Here is a 17,570-nt window from a genome sequence, read left to right on the forward strand (position 1 = left end):
AGTTTTTCAACAAGTTAACATATATTTGATTTAGCTCTATCTGAATTTGCTAGATATAATGTATGATATACAAGACATTTATTGGTGTACTTGATTTAGCGGATTCTGCTTTATGTTAAAATCATTGAACAGAATACTCTGCTAAATGTAATACATTTACAGTATTCTAAACAGTTAAAGCTGAACATGATTCCTAAAAGGAATTTTCCTGCCATATTCTTTCTTTCTTACATCATTTCTGATGGACCCTACATAAGCTGTTCATTTAGTCACTGTTCACTAATCATCTGTCAGCCTGTCACTAATCTCAGTGACATTTCGTACACATAGGGAATTAAAAGGATGTCCAAAGCAAAAAGTTGAAGCAGACAGCTAATTTATTTTAGCCCATATTAATCAAAACAAGTCGGCAAGACTTCCCGAATGAGATTATGTGACACTATTCCAAAATTTGAAGAAATACCACACCAAAATCTTTAGTCTCTACGAATCTTGTCGAGATTAACTTGTCACCTGTGTAGACGGACGAATGCTATATATATCACTTGGTAGTGACAAATTTAACCCTTTGTACTTCTTTCATAGCAAGAGAGAAATTTACAACATTTGCACAGGTCAGTGCAGTATACAAACACAAATACACGTAACTGCAATAAACTGTACTAAAGGCAATATAAAATAACCAGCATGAACATGTCATTTTTACACAAATATACCCCAGTGCTGATATAGTAAAATCTAAAATTACATATGCCTATTAACGAGTTGAGTTCAGCTTTAATGATTAATTATTTGCATTAAAAAGTAAAACAGTAGTAAACAGCCCTAAATTAAAAATTTCTTTAAACTAGTGCTAATTGTAACGGGAACCATTACAGATGTTCCCCAAACGCTCCCCAACTCCCTTTAAGTGCGATATTCCTGTAAGTTTCATTAAAATAGGCAGAATCTATGCATTTAAGACTTAAACAACATTGCATGAGCGTAATGACTATATCATCTTGTCTACACTATTTTACTCATTGCACGTGCACGCACGTGCATGATGACCATACCTTCTTGTAGGAGTCCATTATGCCTGTCTATGTTCTTAATCCCATCTTGTTTGGTTGAAAAACAAGGGATTTATAGCCATTTTAAAGTTTAAGCCAATCAGATTGCAGCGCACGTACATGCGCGTGTTTTCATGACAATTATTATATATCATATTGTAGGACATCTTAAAGTATGCCTATGTTTTAAATTTCAAAGCATTTTGTCAGAAAACAGAAAAGATATTGAGATTTTTGTTTCAGCCAATCAGAGCAAAGTGCACGTGCACGCACGTGCATGCATGTAAATGCTGACCATACCATATTGTAGGAGTCCTTTATGTCTATCTATGTTCTAAATCCCATCAAGTTTGGTTGGAAACCAAGGGAGTTATAGTCATTTAAAGTTTCAGCCAATCAGATTGCAGCGCACGTGCATGCACGTGATTTCACGAAAATTTTTATATATCATATTGTAGGGAATCCTAATGTATGACTATGTTATAAATTTCAAAGCATTTCATCGAAAAACAAAAAAGATATTGAGGATTTTGTTTCAGCCAATCAGAGCAAAGCGCACGTGCATGCGCGTGAGTTCATGCAAATTTGACCATGTAATCATATCTATACATCTTATATATCCTTATATAATGAGTTTCAAAACATTTCATCAAAAAATATAGAAGTTACATCCATATTAAATATATCAGTCAATTCACTCATTTCACGCGCACGCACGTGCATGCGTATGCGCGCAAAATGACCTTCGTTCCGCACACCTACACTACACACCTATTAACCCTAAAAAGGTTTTAGCTCAGTTGGGTGAACAGTTTCTGAGAACACTCGCGGACAAAAAAAGTACAGGAGAAGAAATAAGAAAAAAAAAAAAAATAATAATAATAACTAGTGCTAATTGTAACGGGGACCGTTACAGATGTTCCCCAAACGCTTCCCAACTCCCTTTTGGTGCCATATTCCCTATAAGCTTCATTAAATAAGACAAACTCTATGCATTTGAGACTTTAACAACGTTTACCCAGAAGTGTACCAATTTCATTCAAATTTTAGCATTGCACGCGTGCGCATGTGAATGCACGTGCGTAATGACCATATAATCTTGTCTTCACAATTTATAGATTTTAATATACTAAATATCGAAGTATTTAATCCAAAAGTGTTAAAAAATACGCTAATTCAAGTGTATTTTTTATTTTACTCATTTCACGTGCACGCACGTGCTCACATGAGCATGTCGACCATACTTTCTTGTAGAAGTCCATTACATCTATCTATGTTCTAATTCCCACCCCGTTTGGTTGAAAACCAAGGGAGTTATAGCTGTTCAAAGTTTCAGCCAATCAGATTGCAGCGCACGTACATGCACGCGTTTTCATGATAATTGCTATATATCTTATTGTAGGATATCCTGATACATGCCTATGTTTAAAATTTCAAAGGATTTCGTCAAAAAACAAGAAAGATATTGAGACTTTAGTTTCAACCAATCAGAGCGAAGCACACGTGCATGCGCGTGAGATCTCGTTATTTTGACCATGTCACCATGTCTGTACTACTAATATATCCTCACATTATCAGTTTCAAAGCATTTCATAAAAAAGAAGAAAAATTACTGCAATATCTATCATATTGGTTATTTCACGTGTTGCACGTGAGCGCTCTTGCAAGCACATGCGCGCAAAATGACCTTGACTAGGCAAATCTACATAACATGTCTACTGACCCTAAAAAGGTTTTACCTACATCGGATGAACAGTTTACAAGATCATTCCCGGACAAAAAAGTACCCAGGAAGAAGAAGAAGAAAAATAATAATAATAAGAAACAGAGTAAAAACAATATGTTCCCCAACTTCGTTTGGGGAACATAACTAGTGCTAATTGTAACGGGGACCGTTACAGATGTTCCCCAAACGCTCCCCATCTCCCTTTTGGTGCCATATTCCCTGTTAGCTTCATTAAATAAGACAAACTTTATGCATTTGAGACTTTAACAACGTTTACCCAGAAGGGTACCAAGTTCATTCAAATTTTAGCATTGCACGCGTACGCATGTGAACGCATGTGCGTAATGACCATATCATCTTGTCTACACAATCTATATACTTTAATATACTAAACTTTAAAGTATTTAATCCAAAAGTATTAAAAAATACGCTCATTCAAGTGTATTTTTGGTTTTACTCATTTCACGTGCATGCACCTGCATACATGAGCATGGTGAAATACCTTCTTGTAGAAGTCCATTACATCTATCTATGTTCTAAATCTCAATCCGTTTGGTTGAAAACCAAGGGAGTTATAGCTGATTAAAGTTTCAGCCAATCAGATTGCAGCGTACGTTCACGCACGTGTATGGATATGCATGGTGATCATACCTTCTTGTAGAAGTCCATTATATCTATCTATGTTCCAAATCTAATCCTGTTTGATTGAAAACTAAGGGAGTTTTAGCTATTTAAATTTTAAGCCAATCAGATTGCAGCGCACGTACATGCACGTGTATGGATGTGAATGGTGATCATACCTTCTTGTAGAAGTCTATTATATCTATCTATGTTCCAAATCCCATCCTGTTTGGTTGAAAACCAAGGGAGTTATAGCTATTTAAAGTATCAGCCAATCAGATTGCAGCGCACGTGCATGCACGTGTTTTCTTGATAATTGCTATATATCATGTTGTAGGATATCCTAATGCATGGCTATGTTCAAAATTTCAAAGGATTTCATCGAAAAGCAAGAAAGATATGGAGACTTCAGTTTCAGCCAATCAGAGGGAAGCGCACGTGCATGCGCGTGAGATCTTGCCATTTTGACCATGTCACATTGTTTATGCTACTACTATATCCTTATATTATGAGTTTCAAAGCATTTCATCAAAAAGGTAAAAATTTATGCCTATATCAATTAAATCGGTCATTTCATGTGTTGCACGTGCGCGCTCTTGCAAGCACGTGCGCGCAAAATGACCTTCGTTCGGCAAATCTACATAACATGTCTATTGACCCTAAAAACATTTTACCTTAGTCGGATGTGTAGTTTACAAGATCACTCGTGGACAAAATTTTCCCAGGAAGAAGAAAAATAATAATAATAATAATAAGAAACAGAGTAAAAACAATATGTTCCCCAACTTCGTTTGGGGAACATAATAATAAGAAACAGAGTAAAAACAATATGTTCCCAAACTCCGTTTGGGGAACATAATTACCCTGCTGTATGTCTGTTTATTTCCTTTCAAAAGAAAACTTGAGTTATTCCTGATGATCAACCACTGCAAGTCTTTGGAAGCCATTCTGTTAGCTTGTCTGTAAAGAATCATAACTTATGACATAAGAACTCAATAATCAATATTACATGTGTTAATCAAATATCTTTCCTTTTATTTTCATTTTAACATATAAAAATAATCACAGAAAATGCTGGGACAACATTTGCATTACAAATCCACCCCCCTTCTTTACCATAACGTTACCAATGCTTGAAATGACGCGTACAATATACATAAACTAAAATTCGATGAAAGAAAATAAATGTTGTGTCATGAAAAAGAAAAAATAACGAGAAATTTTGCTTTTATTGAAGAGAAATGAGTAGTTTTTAGCTGTCTTTTTACGAAGAGCCATGCTTACTTCACTTACAACTTGAAAAAGAGGCCGATTTCCGGTTTCAACTTGTTAACTCTTTCATAGAATCATTCTGGTACATTTTTCAAGTGTAAAATTAAAATCATTATTAAAATGTTTAAATGCTTATCCCCAACCACCCTGAGATCTAATTACAATTCTATGCATGGCTTAGAATGTAAGATTTACAAAGTTCTTTAATTTATTCATAGGATTAATTACTACTATGATTACTTCCAAAATTAAATGTATAATTTTCTTTTGTTTCTTGAATAATTTCAAAAACAGCACACAATGTTAAGAGTTTGAGGAAAAGTTTCTGTCATTTTTGATTTCTCTTCATGTTTTCTTTCTATAAAAATTATTTTCATAATGACCAAGACGTCATTTTTTTTATGGCCGAGAATATGGAACCATACCCGTTTGGAATGTGGGAATTACAGTCTCTGCAAATGATCGGTCTTTTGAGGGATATGATGGTTAATATCTAACTGCATACACAAATAATCCGAAACTGATTATAAAAAATGCTTGAGTTTCTGAATAAAAAACTTTAGTTTTTAGAGATCGTCTTTCAACAGCTAGTCTTTTGGAATCTATATCCCGCAATTAAAAGACTTATTTTTGCATTTACATGAAACAGGATTCCAGATTAATCGACGGTTTCCTATCTATAAACAATCTTCATTTTCATTCCATCGTTGATTCGATATACATCTGTACACATCCCTCTGAATTTGAGATAAAAGATACAACAGTCTGACACATCTGTACAATGTATGGATGAATCATTTAACTAGTAAAAGACGTTAATGATAAACTACATGTAACAACAAATCTTTATCATAAACGTGTTAACTTAAACTTTTCCAACGTCAACTTCACTTTTTATAGTAATATACCGTTATCATTCACGTACATGTATATGGATATGTTTTCCAGTTGAGTGGATACGAAGTTTCTCATAAAACAATTCCCAAGGCAAGCTACCGACAAATAAGTTGATAAATCAAGGACATCAACAGTCTCATTTAAAGGCAACATTTGGCAAGTCTATGTATGACTAGTACTGTGTCTTGTTAGCAAGTAAAATCTACCATCAAGGTAAATATTGACTTATATTAATTTTTCAAATATATTATTAGGTCATAATTTTCATGCTGAATTGTCTACGGATTTCTTTCCGTTTGTTTGACCATGACACGGAGCGCACGGCGGGTGGGACCCGTCGACAGGGGATTCTTAATCCTTCATGGCAACTGATGAAAAGGAAGCAAAATAGGTCAGTCTTCCTTACAGCCTCTCCACAGTTAGACCTGTGTGGACTAGAAGTGGGATCCTCCTCGAGATGGCAGATAGAAATTTATACCTTGCCACCCTAGCAAAATCACGTGGTTTTAGAGGAGACTAGGCCCCTTAAGTGCACTGCGTGCATATGGCCCACTGGTGTGTGGATATGCTCTGATGCCTGCAATCCTAGACCCCAGCTATGGGTAAGTAGCAACAAACAGCTGCCTTGTGGTTACCTTTGGGATCCATAGCAATTACGGAAACAAGGATTAGAAATATTTCTACTGACGTCGAGTCTTCAGAATGCCAGCAGAATACTACATGTTTTACTGTGAACAGTGAAACCCGACAGGAATTGTCCACACGAAATGTATACTGCATGAACACACGCACTAAAACGAGAGCTAGTCTGTTTCTGGAACGGACATACCGTGTATGAAACAGGTAAACAGACTCAAGTTCTGATTGAGATGAAGGAAAACAGGTTAAATGTACTAGGCATAATTGAATGTAGATGAACGGACTGGGAAGAATATTGCCAATATACAGGTGAAGTGTACCCTGGAAGATGGGACAATCAACATCACGAGGGAGAAGCAATCATCTGAATTAAAAGAACAGCAAAAGCATAAGTGGAATACCATCCTGTATATGAAAGAATCATCAGAGTAAGACGGAAAACAAAACCCGTACAGACATCTATAATACCAGTTTATGCCCCTAAAAATGAAGCAAAAGATGAGATTTTAGAGAAATTCTACGGGGCTCTACAGGCCGAATTTCGAAAAGTTCCAAAGCAAGATCTGACGAACATCATGGGAGATCTCAATACAAAAGTTTGAAGCGAAAATGTCGGTTATGAAAGAGTTATGGGGAAGCATGGCTGTGGAAGTATGAATGAGAATGGCGAATGTTTCAAGGAATTATGTGGAAACAACAACATGATCATTGGTAAACTCTGTTCCAGCTTAAGGTGATACGCAAACTCACATCGGTGTCACCTGGAGAGAGAGATAATAACCAAATCGACCACATTGCTATCAAAGGAAAACGGAACAGATCTTTACAGAATGCAAGAGTGAAGAGTGGGGATGACGTTGGAAGTGATCATCACCTTGTCTATGCCAACAAAAAGCTAAAGCTGATAAAAATAGCGCCAAAGAGCAACATTAGGCGAATAGACACATTCAAGCTAAGAGAAAACAAAGTGAGACAAGGCTTGAGATAAGAGAACAAGAACAGACTTCAAGTTTTGCAATGTGGTGATGTTGAGAATGACAAAGTGGTTGACGAGCACTTGGAAAAATCTGCACCTTGCTTTCAAGCAAGAAGACTCTAGGGTTTAAGAGGCAGGCGCATATGGAATGGATTACACCAGATACTTGGAAATCATTGACAAAGGCAAGGCCTTAAAACTAAGTTATGTAACACCCACTTGGAAAGAATAAAAGAGAGACTTAGAGAATGCTATTTCAATTACTAGTATAATAGAGATGTGAAGAAAATAACAAAGAAAGATTGGAAAAATATAAGGCAATGAAAGGGAAGCTGAGGAAGCTGCTTCTGAACAATGAATGGTAGATCTCTTTCAAATGTAGTAACAAAAAGTTGAGTGGAAGGAAAAGACAAACAAATATACCTGTAAGAGACTAGCAATTTAAAAAAAATTAAAGGCAACTTCATTACATCCGAAAGAGAACAAGAATAAAGATGGAAAGAACATTTTGAAGAAGTGTTGAATTGTCCAGAGCTTAACGAGCTGGAAAACATACCGGGAACTGTCACTGATTTTGAAAATAAAATAGAGAAACCATCTAAAGCTGTAATATACAAAGCAATAACCTCCCTTAAGAACAACAAAGCACCTGGAAGTGACCACCTAATCCAAACCTAGCAGCAGACATTTTTCACCCATTATTCACCAAGATCTAGAATACTATAGTAATAATACAGTACCTACGACATTGTCCAAATTAAAGGAAATATCCCCAAACTGCCAAAGAAAGGAGAGCTTATTAACTGCAGTTACTGGAGGGTCATCACCTTACTACCTGGTATCAATACCTAGTAAGATTTTCAGCAGAATAATAATCGACAGAATCATGACTGCGTCGATGCCAGAATAAGACGAGAGCAAGCAGGTTGTAGGAAAGGAAAAAGCCGCTGTGAACAGGTCTTTACCCTATAAAACATTATAGAGCAATGTACAGAGTGGCAAAGACAGCTCATAAAAAACTTACTTTAGTAATTGATTTGAAATAGCATTTCACAGTATCCACAGAGAAAGCTCGTGGAAGATCTTAAGGCATTATGGGTGTGGCGGTCAGCCGGGTTCGATCGCCGGTGGCCAGATAGCTCAGTTGGTAGAGCACCTGACCGGAGTTTCGGGGGGCTCGGGTTCGAATCTCGGTCTGGTCCGCTGCATTTTCTCCTCTCCCGTTACATTTGGTGCCGTCGTGACATGCCCTGGAACTGACAGGTGAGAGGCCTGCCAGAGATGAACCTGGGTTGGGGTCTTTGGAGGGCTAAAGACCTTTAAGGAGGGAGGAATGTGGCGGTCAGCCGGGTTCGATCGCCGGTGGCCAGATAGCTCAGTTGGTAGAGCACCTGACCAGAGTTTCAGGGGGCCCGGGTTCGAATCCCGGTCTGGTCCGCTGCATTTTCTCTTCTCCCGTTACAGGGGATACCATCAAAGATAGTATTTTTACTTGGAGTTTAATTGCACTCTAAAGGCGGCTAATCAGATGCATGCTTCATAGTAAAATCTGGCATGAGGCAGGGCTTTATGATGTCGGCTCTCCTTTTTATGTATACTTGCAAAAGACTGGGTTATGAAAACAACCCTTCGTGGCGACAACACAGGAATTAAATGGACCCTTTTTACCGGTATGGAAGACCTAGTCTATGCAGATGACTTAATTGGACCTACTGTCACATCTAAAAAAGCATATATGCAAAGTTCAAAATTACAGAGTAAATCAGAAAAAAATGGACCTGAAATCAATACCAAGGAAAGTGAAGTTATGACGTTAAACACAAACAACCAACACGAATACAGGTAGATGGAAATGACCAGAGCAGCACAATAACATTTACCTATCTTGGCAGCATAGTAACATCAGGTGGGGTGCGGACAATGATATAATGGTCAGACTAAGTAAAGCTAAGGTTTCCTTCATCAGCCCCAAGAGCATCTGGAACACAAATGACATACTCTAGTCAGAAGGACAAAAGTTAAGAATCTATAAGAGCTGCACCCTGTCTGCTACTATAAGGGGCAGAATGCTAGAGAATGACAGAAGAAGACATGTAAACTTTCTAGTTTCCACAATGGATGCCTCAGAAAGATCACGAAGTTTTTTTGCCAAATGAAATCCAATATGGAACTCAATAAAAAAAGCAAACAGACGATATGAGAACTATATTTACAAAACGGAGACGGCGATGCATTGGGCATACGTTAAGACAACCAGCCAAGATAATCACCAAAGTAGCTCTTTGATGGACACCAGAAAGGAAGAGGAAACCTGGTCTACCTGGCGAAGGATTGTGGAAAAGGAAATGAGATACAAGAAACTAACTTGAGAAGAACTGGAAAGAAATGCCCAAGATAGAAATGGAGAAGTCTAGTCCTTGCCCTTTGTGCCCAAAGGCATAACAAGGACTAGTAGGTATGTTGGAACAGTTACCAATGTTATCAATTACTCGCAATAACTTTGAAAAATGTAATCAAACACATCTCAAATATTTTTCATTTGTTTTGCAAATTTTGGCAAATATCGTACAAAATATTATACTTGTATTATATACATATACTAGTAATGATGTATCAAATATTAAATGCAAAGCATATTTGATGATTTGCTTAGATTTAAAATTATGATTTAAGAAAAAAATAAAAATGAACTGAAGTATAAACATAGTGGAAAATATTTAAACTTTATTTAAAAAAAAATATATCCAGTGGCCATATCTTTGGAGTTCAACAAAATTTGAAGCTAGGGCTGAGGAAGTTTTCTATGAACAAAAAAGAAATGTAAAATTTAACTATGTTAATTGGGAAAAAATCATATTAATTATAAAAATAAATGAAATGTAATTTAGGAGTAATAAAATTACATCGATTTGTTTAGAGTAATTTACTAAATTACAAGTAATTAAAAAAGAATTTCAACTTTTTTATTTTCAATTTTTCTAAAAACATTGTAACGTAATTCTTTAATTTGCACAATTTTTCCACATTTCATAAAAGACTTCCACATCTCAAATTAAAAATTTTTAAAATAAATAATATATCCATAATGTATGCATACATAATTATTACAAATCATTAGTATTAAATATTCAAACGTACACACAAGCCCTCTCTCACCGTCTCTCATTCACACTCAAAGACACTTTTAAAAGCACACATGTACGCGTGTAAACAAAGGGTAGGAATTTTTGTTATCAAAATCACCGTGTAATTTTTAAAACAAATTGCATTTGGAGTATACACACGAATGCATGCAATATTTTTACACTTCTATATAAATCTCAGATATATATAAATATCAGGATTCGTATACATCATTATTAATCTGAAGAATAGCAATCGGGAACTTGAATACTAGTACATAGTAAAATCTTCGCTGAGCCTGGACTTCGGCAAAACGTCCTTGATCTGTTAGAAAATTTGTTTCTTTTCCCATTGTACTTAAATTTTCATAAGAATTACATACATTTGATTATTCATAAAAATAAATGAAATGTAATTTAGGAGTAATAAAATTACATCGATTTGTTTAGAGTAATTTACTAAATTACAAGTAATTAAAAAAGAATTTCAACTTTTTTATTTTCAATTTTTCTAAAAACATTGTAACGTAATTCTTTAATTTGCACAATTTTTCCACATTTCATAAAAGACTTCCACATCTCAAATTAAAAATTTTTAAAATAAATAATATATCCATAATGTATGCATACATAATTATTACAAATCATTAGTATTAAATATTCAAACGTACACACAAGCCCTCTCTCACCGTCTCTCATTCACACTCAAAGACACTTTTAAAAGCACACATGTACGCGTGTAAACAAAGGGTAGGAATTTTTGTTATCAAAATCACCGTGTAATTTTTAAAACAAATTGCATTTGGAGTATACACACGAATGCATGCAATATTTTTACACTTCTATATAAATCTCAGATATATATAAATATCAGGATTCGTATACATCATTATTAATCTGAAGAATAGCAATCGGGAACTTGAATACTAGTACATAGTAAAATCTTCGCTGAGCCTGGACTTCGGCAAAACGTCCTTGATCTGTTAGAAAATTTGTTTCTTTTCCCATTGTACTTAAATTTTCATAAGAATTACATACATTTGATTATTCATACAATCTTTTATATTTTGCATTCAAAGAAATTTCGGAATAAATCCTCATTCTTGAAAAACCCACTCTCTAATTTTTTTTCGGAAGCTTCATTGCTTTATCCTCAAAAGAGAAGGATTATGCGGTGTGTTGTAGCGAAAAATTCGCATCAACCAAATGCAGTCATTTCTTTTTTGAATGTGTTTTGTTCCTTCTTTTGATTTTTCTGTTTCTTCTTCCTTTCTTTCTCTTCTTTACTGAAAAAAATTATGCTGATTTTAATTAAAAGAATATATAAGGAAATGAATTTTTATATTAATGTATGAATTATATATAAAAATTCTTTCAAAACTTATTTAGTAATTTAAAAAAAAATTCTAATGCAATTGAGTCTTTTTGAGGAAAGTTTTATATCATGCGGTAAAAGAATCTTTAATTTCATCTTTAAAGTATAATAAAATTGTATCTACTGTAGTTTTAACTAAATATTTTGCCAATAATTAAGTGTTATTTCTTAAAAACAAATTATTATCACTTAACTGGTATGTTGCTTTGCCAATGAAGTTAAAATAAGCGATAAACAGCTTTTTCACTTTGTGCTACTTAGATCCCCCCAAATATCATTAAAATATCTAACATTTCGAAATACATGTATAACTTAAAAAGAGCATGTGGAACACGGCTAAAAATTACTAATATAAATGCTCAAGATTATAGATGAAATTCGTATTCCAGAATTATGATTGCTCACCTTTCTATCAGTATCAATAGCTATATTTCTAAGATTCTTTTCTTTCTTCCCCCCTTTTTTTTAATTAAAAATATAAAAAAAAGAAACTTTAGCTCACCTTTCTTTCCAGAATCCAAGATTACGTTGTCCATTACTTCATCACAGAGAGAAAACCTCTTCTGGTCCCGGCTTAAAACTGAAAATGAAATTAGCTTTTGACATCAAGATATTTCGCAGACTAAAGTATTTTACTGTACAACATTTTTATTGAATAAAAACCAAATTAAATAATATTGCCTTACGAAATAATCTTCTTACTCTCTCACTTGATAAAGTCACTCTTTTTCTTTAGTCACGAAAAAGATAAAATAAATTGGTTTCCATTAAAACTTACATTTCATGCAAATAAGAAAACCCCTTTCCAAGGAAGTCTCACAGGTTTTTAGAGGCATGTAATTTGTTTTAAACTTAAGTTTAACGTCCATTAATTCGGTAACATTAACTTCTAGATACCCAGATCCTTTTGGTATTCGTTGCAAAACGTTTCCCTGCTGAACGAAAAGTTCATCATGTTTTTCGTTGATTTCAGACCACAAAACTCGCAGCGCCACTTTCATTTCAAGATGTTTATACTCAGTTTTGAAATTTAATGAATGAATGGAATAAGTATAACAATATTTATAATTCCAAGGAAAATTCGGATGACTTCGAACGATTATTGTCTGATCTCCCAGTTCTCGAATTTTGACGTCATTGGAGGATGTTTCTAATGTTTCTTTGGAAATCAAATCGTAGATTTTGGTCTCTACAGAAGAGAAAACAAATGTATATCACATAGTGTAACTGAAAATAATTATATTTTAAATTTTTGATGTATTTTTCTCTTCACAAGATTGGATATTATATCGAAGTTTCAGTCAAAGAGTAAAGTATCTCAGATAAAGATCCACTCGTTCTTTTTCTTAAATAGGGGAGGATGAAAGAACCAAGAGAATAACATTGATTAGAAAGGTGTTTACTTGGATTTCTTCAAGACGATAAGATTTAAACAAATTGTTTCCTCTTTAACAGAATCATTAAAGCAGATGACTGAATTTTCCAGATGTGGAAAACTCATGAGAATAAAATCCAGAACAATTAAACCATGCATATTGTCAAGACAAGAATCCCTAGAATACAAACTGATTTTTAAATAAATTCGTTTGTGCAATCCCAGATTGGGATTTTTTAAAACATGCAATAATGTTTTGAAATCTATCATACCTTACCTTTTCTTAAACATTTCATGTTTTTCTCGAACCATTTTTCTGTCCTTTTTATCCCCTTTCTTTTTCTTATTGTGCAACACTTTTCCCACATACAATAGATTGGCGAGTTTCTTAGATCTTCCTTCAGTGTTCTGTAATTGTCTGTGTTAAAATATCTTTGGGTATATCCTGAAACTTGCATCAGTTGACTCTCATTTGTGCAGGCAGCATGTAATTCTTTGAAACGTCGTTTAGTCTTGACTGTGCCTAAAATTTTGCAAGCATTTTAATATTCTTTTCTACATCAATATGTATATCTTTACTGCATGTTAACTTTTTGAACAAATGAAATTGTTTGGAACTGTATCGATTGCTAATATGTCATAATCTATTTAATTCCGAATGAGAACAATTTAAGGACATGCAACAATATGTCACTCCATTTGATATATAGATTATTTATAGTATAAATTATAAATAGTTACACTAGAAAACATTATATACGTGAGGATGTTAACGGTAAACATAACGATACTTACCAATCATGACAAACAGACAGACAGAGAGTACTTTGAGATTTGAAGCTGAGTAAAATGTTAAGAACATTTTCCTGAAGGTTATACTACTTTAGTCTTACGGTATCGTTATTTGAAATATTCGGAACCGAATTCCTACTCACAATTGTATCAACAAAGTTTCCTGAAGGATTTTCGGATACAGATACTTCATGTTATGTCCGTCCATTTATAACTGTTTTAAATAGGCGAGTTTTCCAGACAGTTTCCGTTCTTGTCCAATAGGGACGTTGTTTAATTTAATATCAATTTCCTTTAAAGTCCTAACGATTGAAATGTGTCTGGGTTTTGTACGGGCCCATTACTGACACCGTTCTGATAGTAATCTTTAATTCAAGAACAATGAATGAAAATGACATAATTTAATTTCAGAATTATGAAATTCATTGATATAGATGCCTTTTGTAACCTATCATTATTAACTCGGGCGGATGCAAGGAAAAGGACATGGTATCTACATGATATAATCAAAATAGATTCATTTTCACAATTCATTCAGAAAAAAATTACAATATTTTCAATCAGTAAAACAAATATGTATATGACTCGATGTATCCTAGTTAACTTAAATAAGGAAACTCAGAGTCTGCCACATCTGTTTCATATTTAGATGGTATACGGACCATAGACGATAAAGGCCAATTAATAAATATATCGTAAAGGAAATGACTATAGCTTTTCCATGTCAACTTTCCCTATTTATGTAGAAATATTCCATTATATTTACATTTCCAATAATTTTCCCCTAAGATTCTTTACAAAAAAATGCTGTTCATTTTTTCATGAACAACATTAGGCACGTACCATGAATAAGCATGAATATCGATCTCCATTGTTGCGTCATAATACCGCTCTTGATGTCAAAAAACATAGTGCACACTGTTTTTTTTTAAAATGACAATTGAACGGCCTAACTTTACTGCAGGTCATCAGAAAAATAATGTAAATATAAGAAATGAATTTAATTTTTTTAAGATTCATGAGGTATATGAACTACAACGCTTCACGCCGGCATATTTATCATGAAGCGCTAACGCGCTTCATGAAATATGCCGGCGTGAAGCGTCGTAGTTCATAACCTCATGAATCTTCAAAAATTAAATTCATTTCTTAAATCACCTGCTTCTGGATTTATGTATACATGTCTCCCAACTTAATTCTTTACTCAGGGTTTTGTCCTGAGTACGATCAATTTTTAAGGAGAAACATGCTACTTACTGATAAGTTGATACTTCACGGATTTAAACAATCTCGAATCACAGGAGTTCGCGTACCTATCAATATTTTGCCGACATTTTCGGTAAATAAAAAAGATACGTAATACCTATAATAATAACACGTTAGATATTACGTATCTTTTTTATTTACCGAAAATTTCGGCAAAATTGATAGGTACGCGAACTCCTGTGCTCGAATAAAGACGGCATTTTGTAAATTCTGTGATCGTTATAATGACTTTATTAACACATATAACCTATCATTGGATTATATTTTGGCTGATTCGTTTCATACCAATTGTAAGACTTTTTTTGCTGAATTTTACTGTGAAAAATCCCGTCTATTTAATCAATACGAAGGGTTTACAGCAGGTTTGAACTGTTAACAGAGGATGCACACTCCTTCTAGGCACCTGATCACACCTTTCAAATTTCCAGAGACCCGTTTTTTATGCAACAGAAGTATATTAATTTCTTCGCGATTTTAGATAATCATAAAGATCTTTAAGATTTTAGAGTTACTAGTATCTGATTTTGGTCATATCCAACAATGAGTATCATAATTAAAATAATACAAACACCAATATATTAATAATTGTACATAAACTTGTAAATACAGTGCATATAGTTATATTATCACACACTCGCGTTAGGTGTTTGGGCTTGTTGCGAAGCCACTAGGGTGGACTATTGGTTAATGAAGATAAAGCCGCTTTACGATTTGCAGACCTTTATTTCTCGTCGGGTCGGACAGTATCAGGGACAAGCACGTCCCGATTCCAACTCCCCGAATGTTAATAAAAATTTGTATTTATAGACATATTGATAATTGACAAGTTTGAGTAACATATGACATGAGTTAATTTGATTTACAAATAGAGTTGAAATTTAAGATTTTAAATAAACAATAATTAAGTCACACAAAGCACAGTCCATCTGGCTCATCATGGCTAATTAAGATAATTAGACATGTTAAAGTAGATACATCTAACAGATTTAAGCAATTATGACAAATTCATTAAATTAAATAACAGATATAGAATTTTGAATTGAAAATGTCCAAAGTAATTGTCAAAATGTCCGATGGTACATTTTCATCTGTGACTATATGTTTAGTTAAGCTTAGTGTATTTTTTCAAAATATTAGATAAGAGCACAAAGTACAAAGCGATTAGCCTATTCTATCAAATATGATAATTGGTTGATAAGCTCCAGCTTCGAATTCCTGGACAAGAGAAATGTATCTTAAAACATTCTATAATCGAAGTACTCTCTCTCTCTCTCTCTCTCTCTCTCTCTCTCTTGGAAGAGGTACAGGCTTGGGCTTTGATTTGTGCCACGGAGACATTATAGTTTTTCTAGTAAATTCAATATGTTCAATAAAAATGCAAATACTTATTAAATTTGATTTTTATTTGATTTTTATTTGGAATAAATAAACATTCGTAAAATACATATTTACATAATTAAAGATACTATTAGAAGTATTTGAATTTAAAAAACACTGTAGAAAATTGTTTTTGTCAGAAAAAATTGAAGATACCGGACACTGTCAATGAACTTTAAATTTCTTTATATTGAAACAGATCAGTAAAAAACAACCTATTAATCATAGACTTCATTTGCAAAGGTCATTACATAAGAGATTTTCTGACAACAAGGAAACCACTTCTGTAAAAAAAAAAAAAAAAAAAAAGAGGAAATGCCTTTGTCATTCAGAAAAATATGTACAATAATTGTATTTTAAATACTAAACAAAAAACTAAATTTTTCATTTTTTCATTTTTGTCACAAAATTTCATCCCTTCAAAGTAAAGGGTACATGCATTTATAAAAAAAACATTTTGCTAATATCATATTTGTTAAAGCTCATAAATTATTTCAACAATTGAATGTCATGATATAAAGATATTCAAAATCATGAACGAACGAAAACCATCTAAGACAACATATCTTAATAATTTGATCATTGGCCTAATATAAAATTATATGCCATATGCATGATTAGAATATTGCCAACAAAAGTAAAATGAGGCTTTAAATAATTTAGAGTTTTTATCATTGAAATTTTTGTAATGTCTTTGGTCAAATCTGCCTGAAGGGCGAAGGGTCGACCTTAAAATGTAGAATTCTATTAATTATATTTTTTAAAAATTATTTGATATATGAGTGAATAAAATATAAATTTAGTTAAGCTTAGTGTATTATTTTAAATTATGAAAAAACAATATACACCTGTAACTTGCTGAATAACTAAAAATGCAAACAACAAATATATTAATAATTGTACATAAACTTGTAAATACAGTGCATATAGTTTATATGTTTAGTTAGGCTTAGTGTATTTTTTCAAAATATTAGATAGGAGCACAATGTACAGAGCGATTAGCCTAGACTATCCAAAATTGTAATTATTTTAATAAGCCCCAGCTTCAACTTTTTGGACAAGAGAAATGAATTTTAAATA

The 17,570-nt window shown here is 33.5% G+C and overlaps 2 protein-coding genes across 2 annotated transcripts in view; both read right to left on the minus strand.

The window, feature by feature from the left end:
* The window catches only part of LOC134238588 (large ribosomal subunit protein eL28-like), a 10,105-nt gene extending 5,397 nt beyond the window's left edge, over positions 1-4,708 (minus strand). Inside the window, exons 1-2 of the mRNA XM_062720710.1 lie at positions 4,684-4,708; positions 4,263-4,359 (exon numbers count right to left, since the gene is read on the minus strand). Of these exons, the coding sequence (XP_062576694.1) occupies positions 4,263-4,346 (84 nt within the window). The 5' untranslated portion in view covers positions 4,347-4,359; positions 4,684-4,708. The remainder of the gene's footprint in view (positions 1-4,262; positions 4,360-4,683) is intronic.
* Positions 4,709-10,837: 6,129 nt separating this feature from the next.
* Positions 10,838-14,002, minus strand: LOC134238606 (uncharacterized). The gene is made up of 5 exons (XM_062720737.1): positions 13,851-14,002; positions 13,333-13,578; positions 12,459-12,869; positions 12,183-12,260; positions 10,838-11,591 (listed from the first exon to the last, which is right to left on the minus strand). The coding sequence occupies exons 1-5, from the start codon at positions 13,915-13,917 to the stop codon at positions 11,518-11,520; spliced, it is 876 nt and encodes a 291-aa protein (XP_062576721.1). The 5' UTR covers positions 13,918-14,002; the 3' UTR covers positions 10,838-11,517.
* Between the last annotated feature and the right edge of the window lie 3,568 nt (positions 14,003-17,570).

Source organism: Saccostrea cucullata, unplaced genomic scaffold (genome assembly GCF_032062105.1).
Source record: "Saccostrea cucullata isolate Sc308-1 unplaced genomic scaffold, CSIRO_AGI_Scuc_v1 ctg63, whole genome shotgun sequence".
NCBI lineage: Eukaryota > Metazoa > Mollusca > Bivalvia > Ostreida > Ostreidae > Saccostrea > Saccostrea cuccullata.

Excerpts from the sequence above, each read along its gene's own strand:
- LOC134238606 (XM_062720737.1), bottom strand. The coding sequence starts at position 13,917 with ATGTTCTTAACATTTTACTCAGCTTCAAATCTCAAAGTACTCTCTGTC. Across the intron at positions 12,870-13,332 it reads CATGAAATGTTTAAGAAAAG|AGACCAAAATCTACGATTTG; the intron begins GTAAGGTATGAT and ends TCTCTTCTGTAG. Across the intron at positions 11,592-12,182 it reads CTTGGATTCTGGAAAGAAAG|TAAAGAAGAGAAAGAAAGGA; the intron begins GTGAGCTAAAGT and ends AATTTTTTTCAG.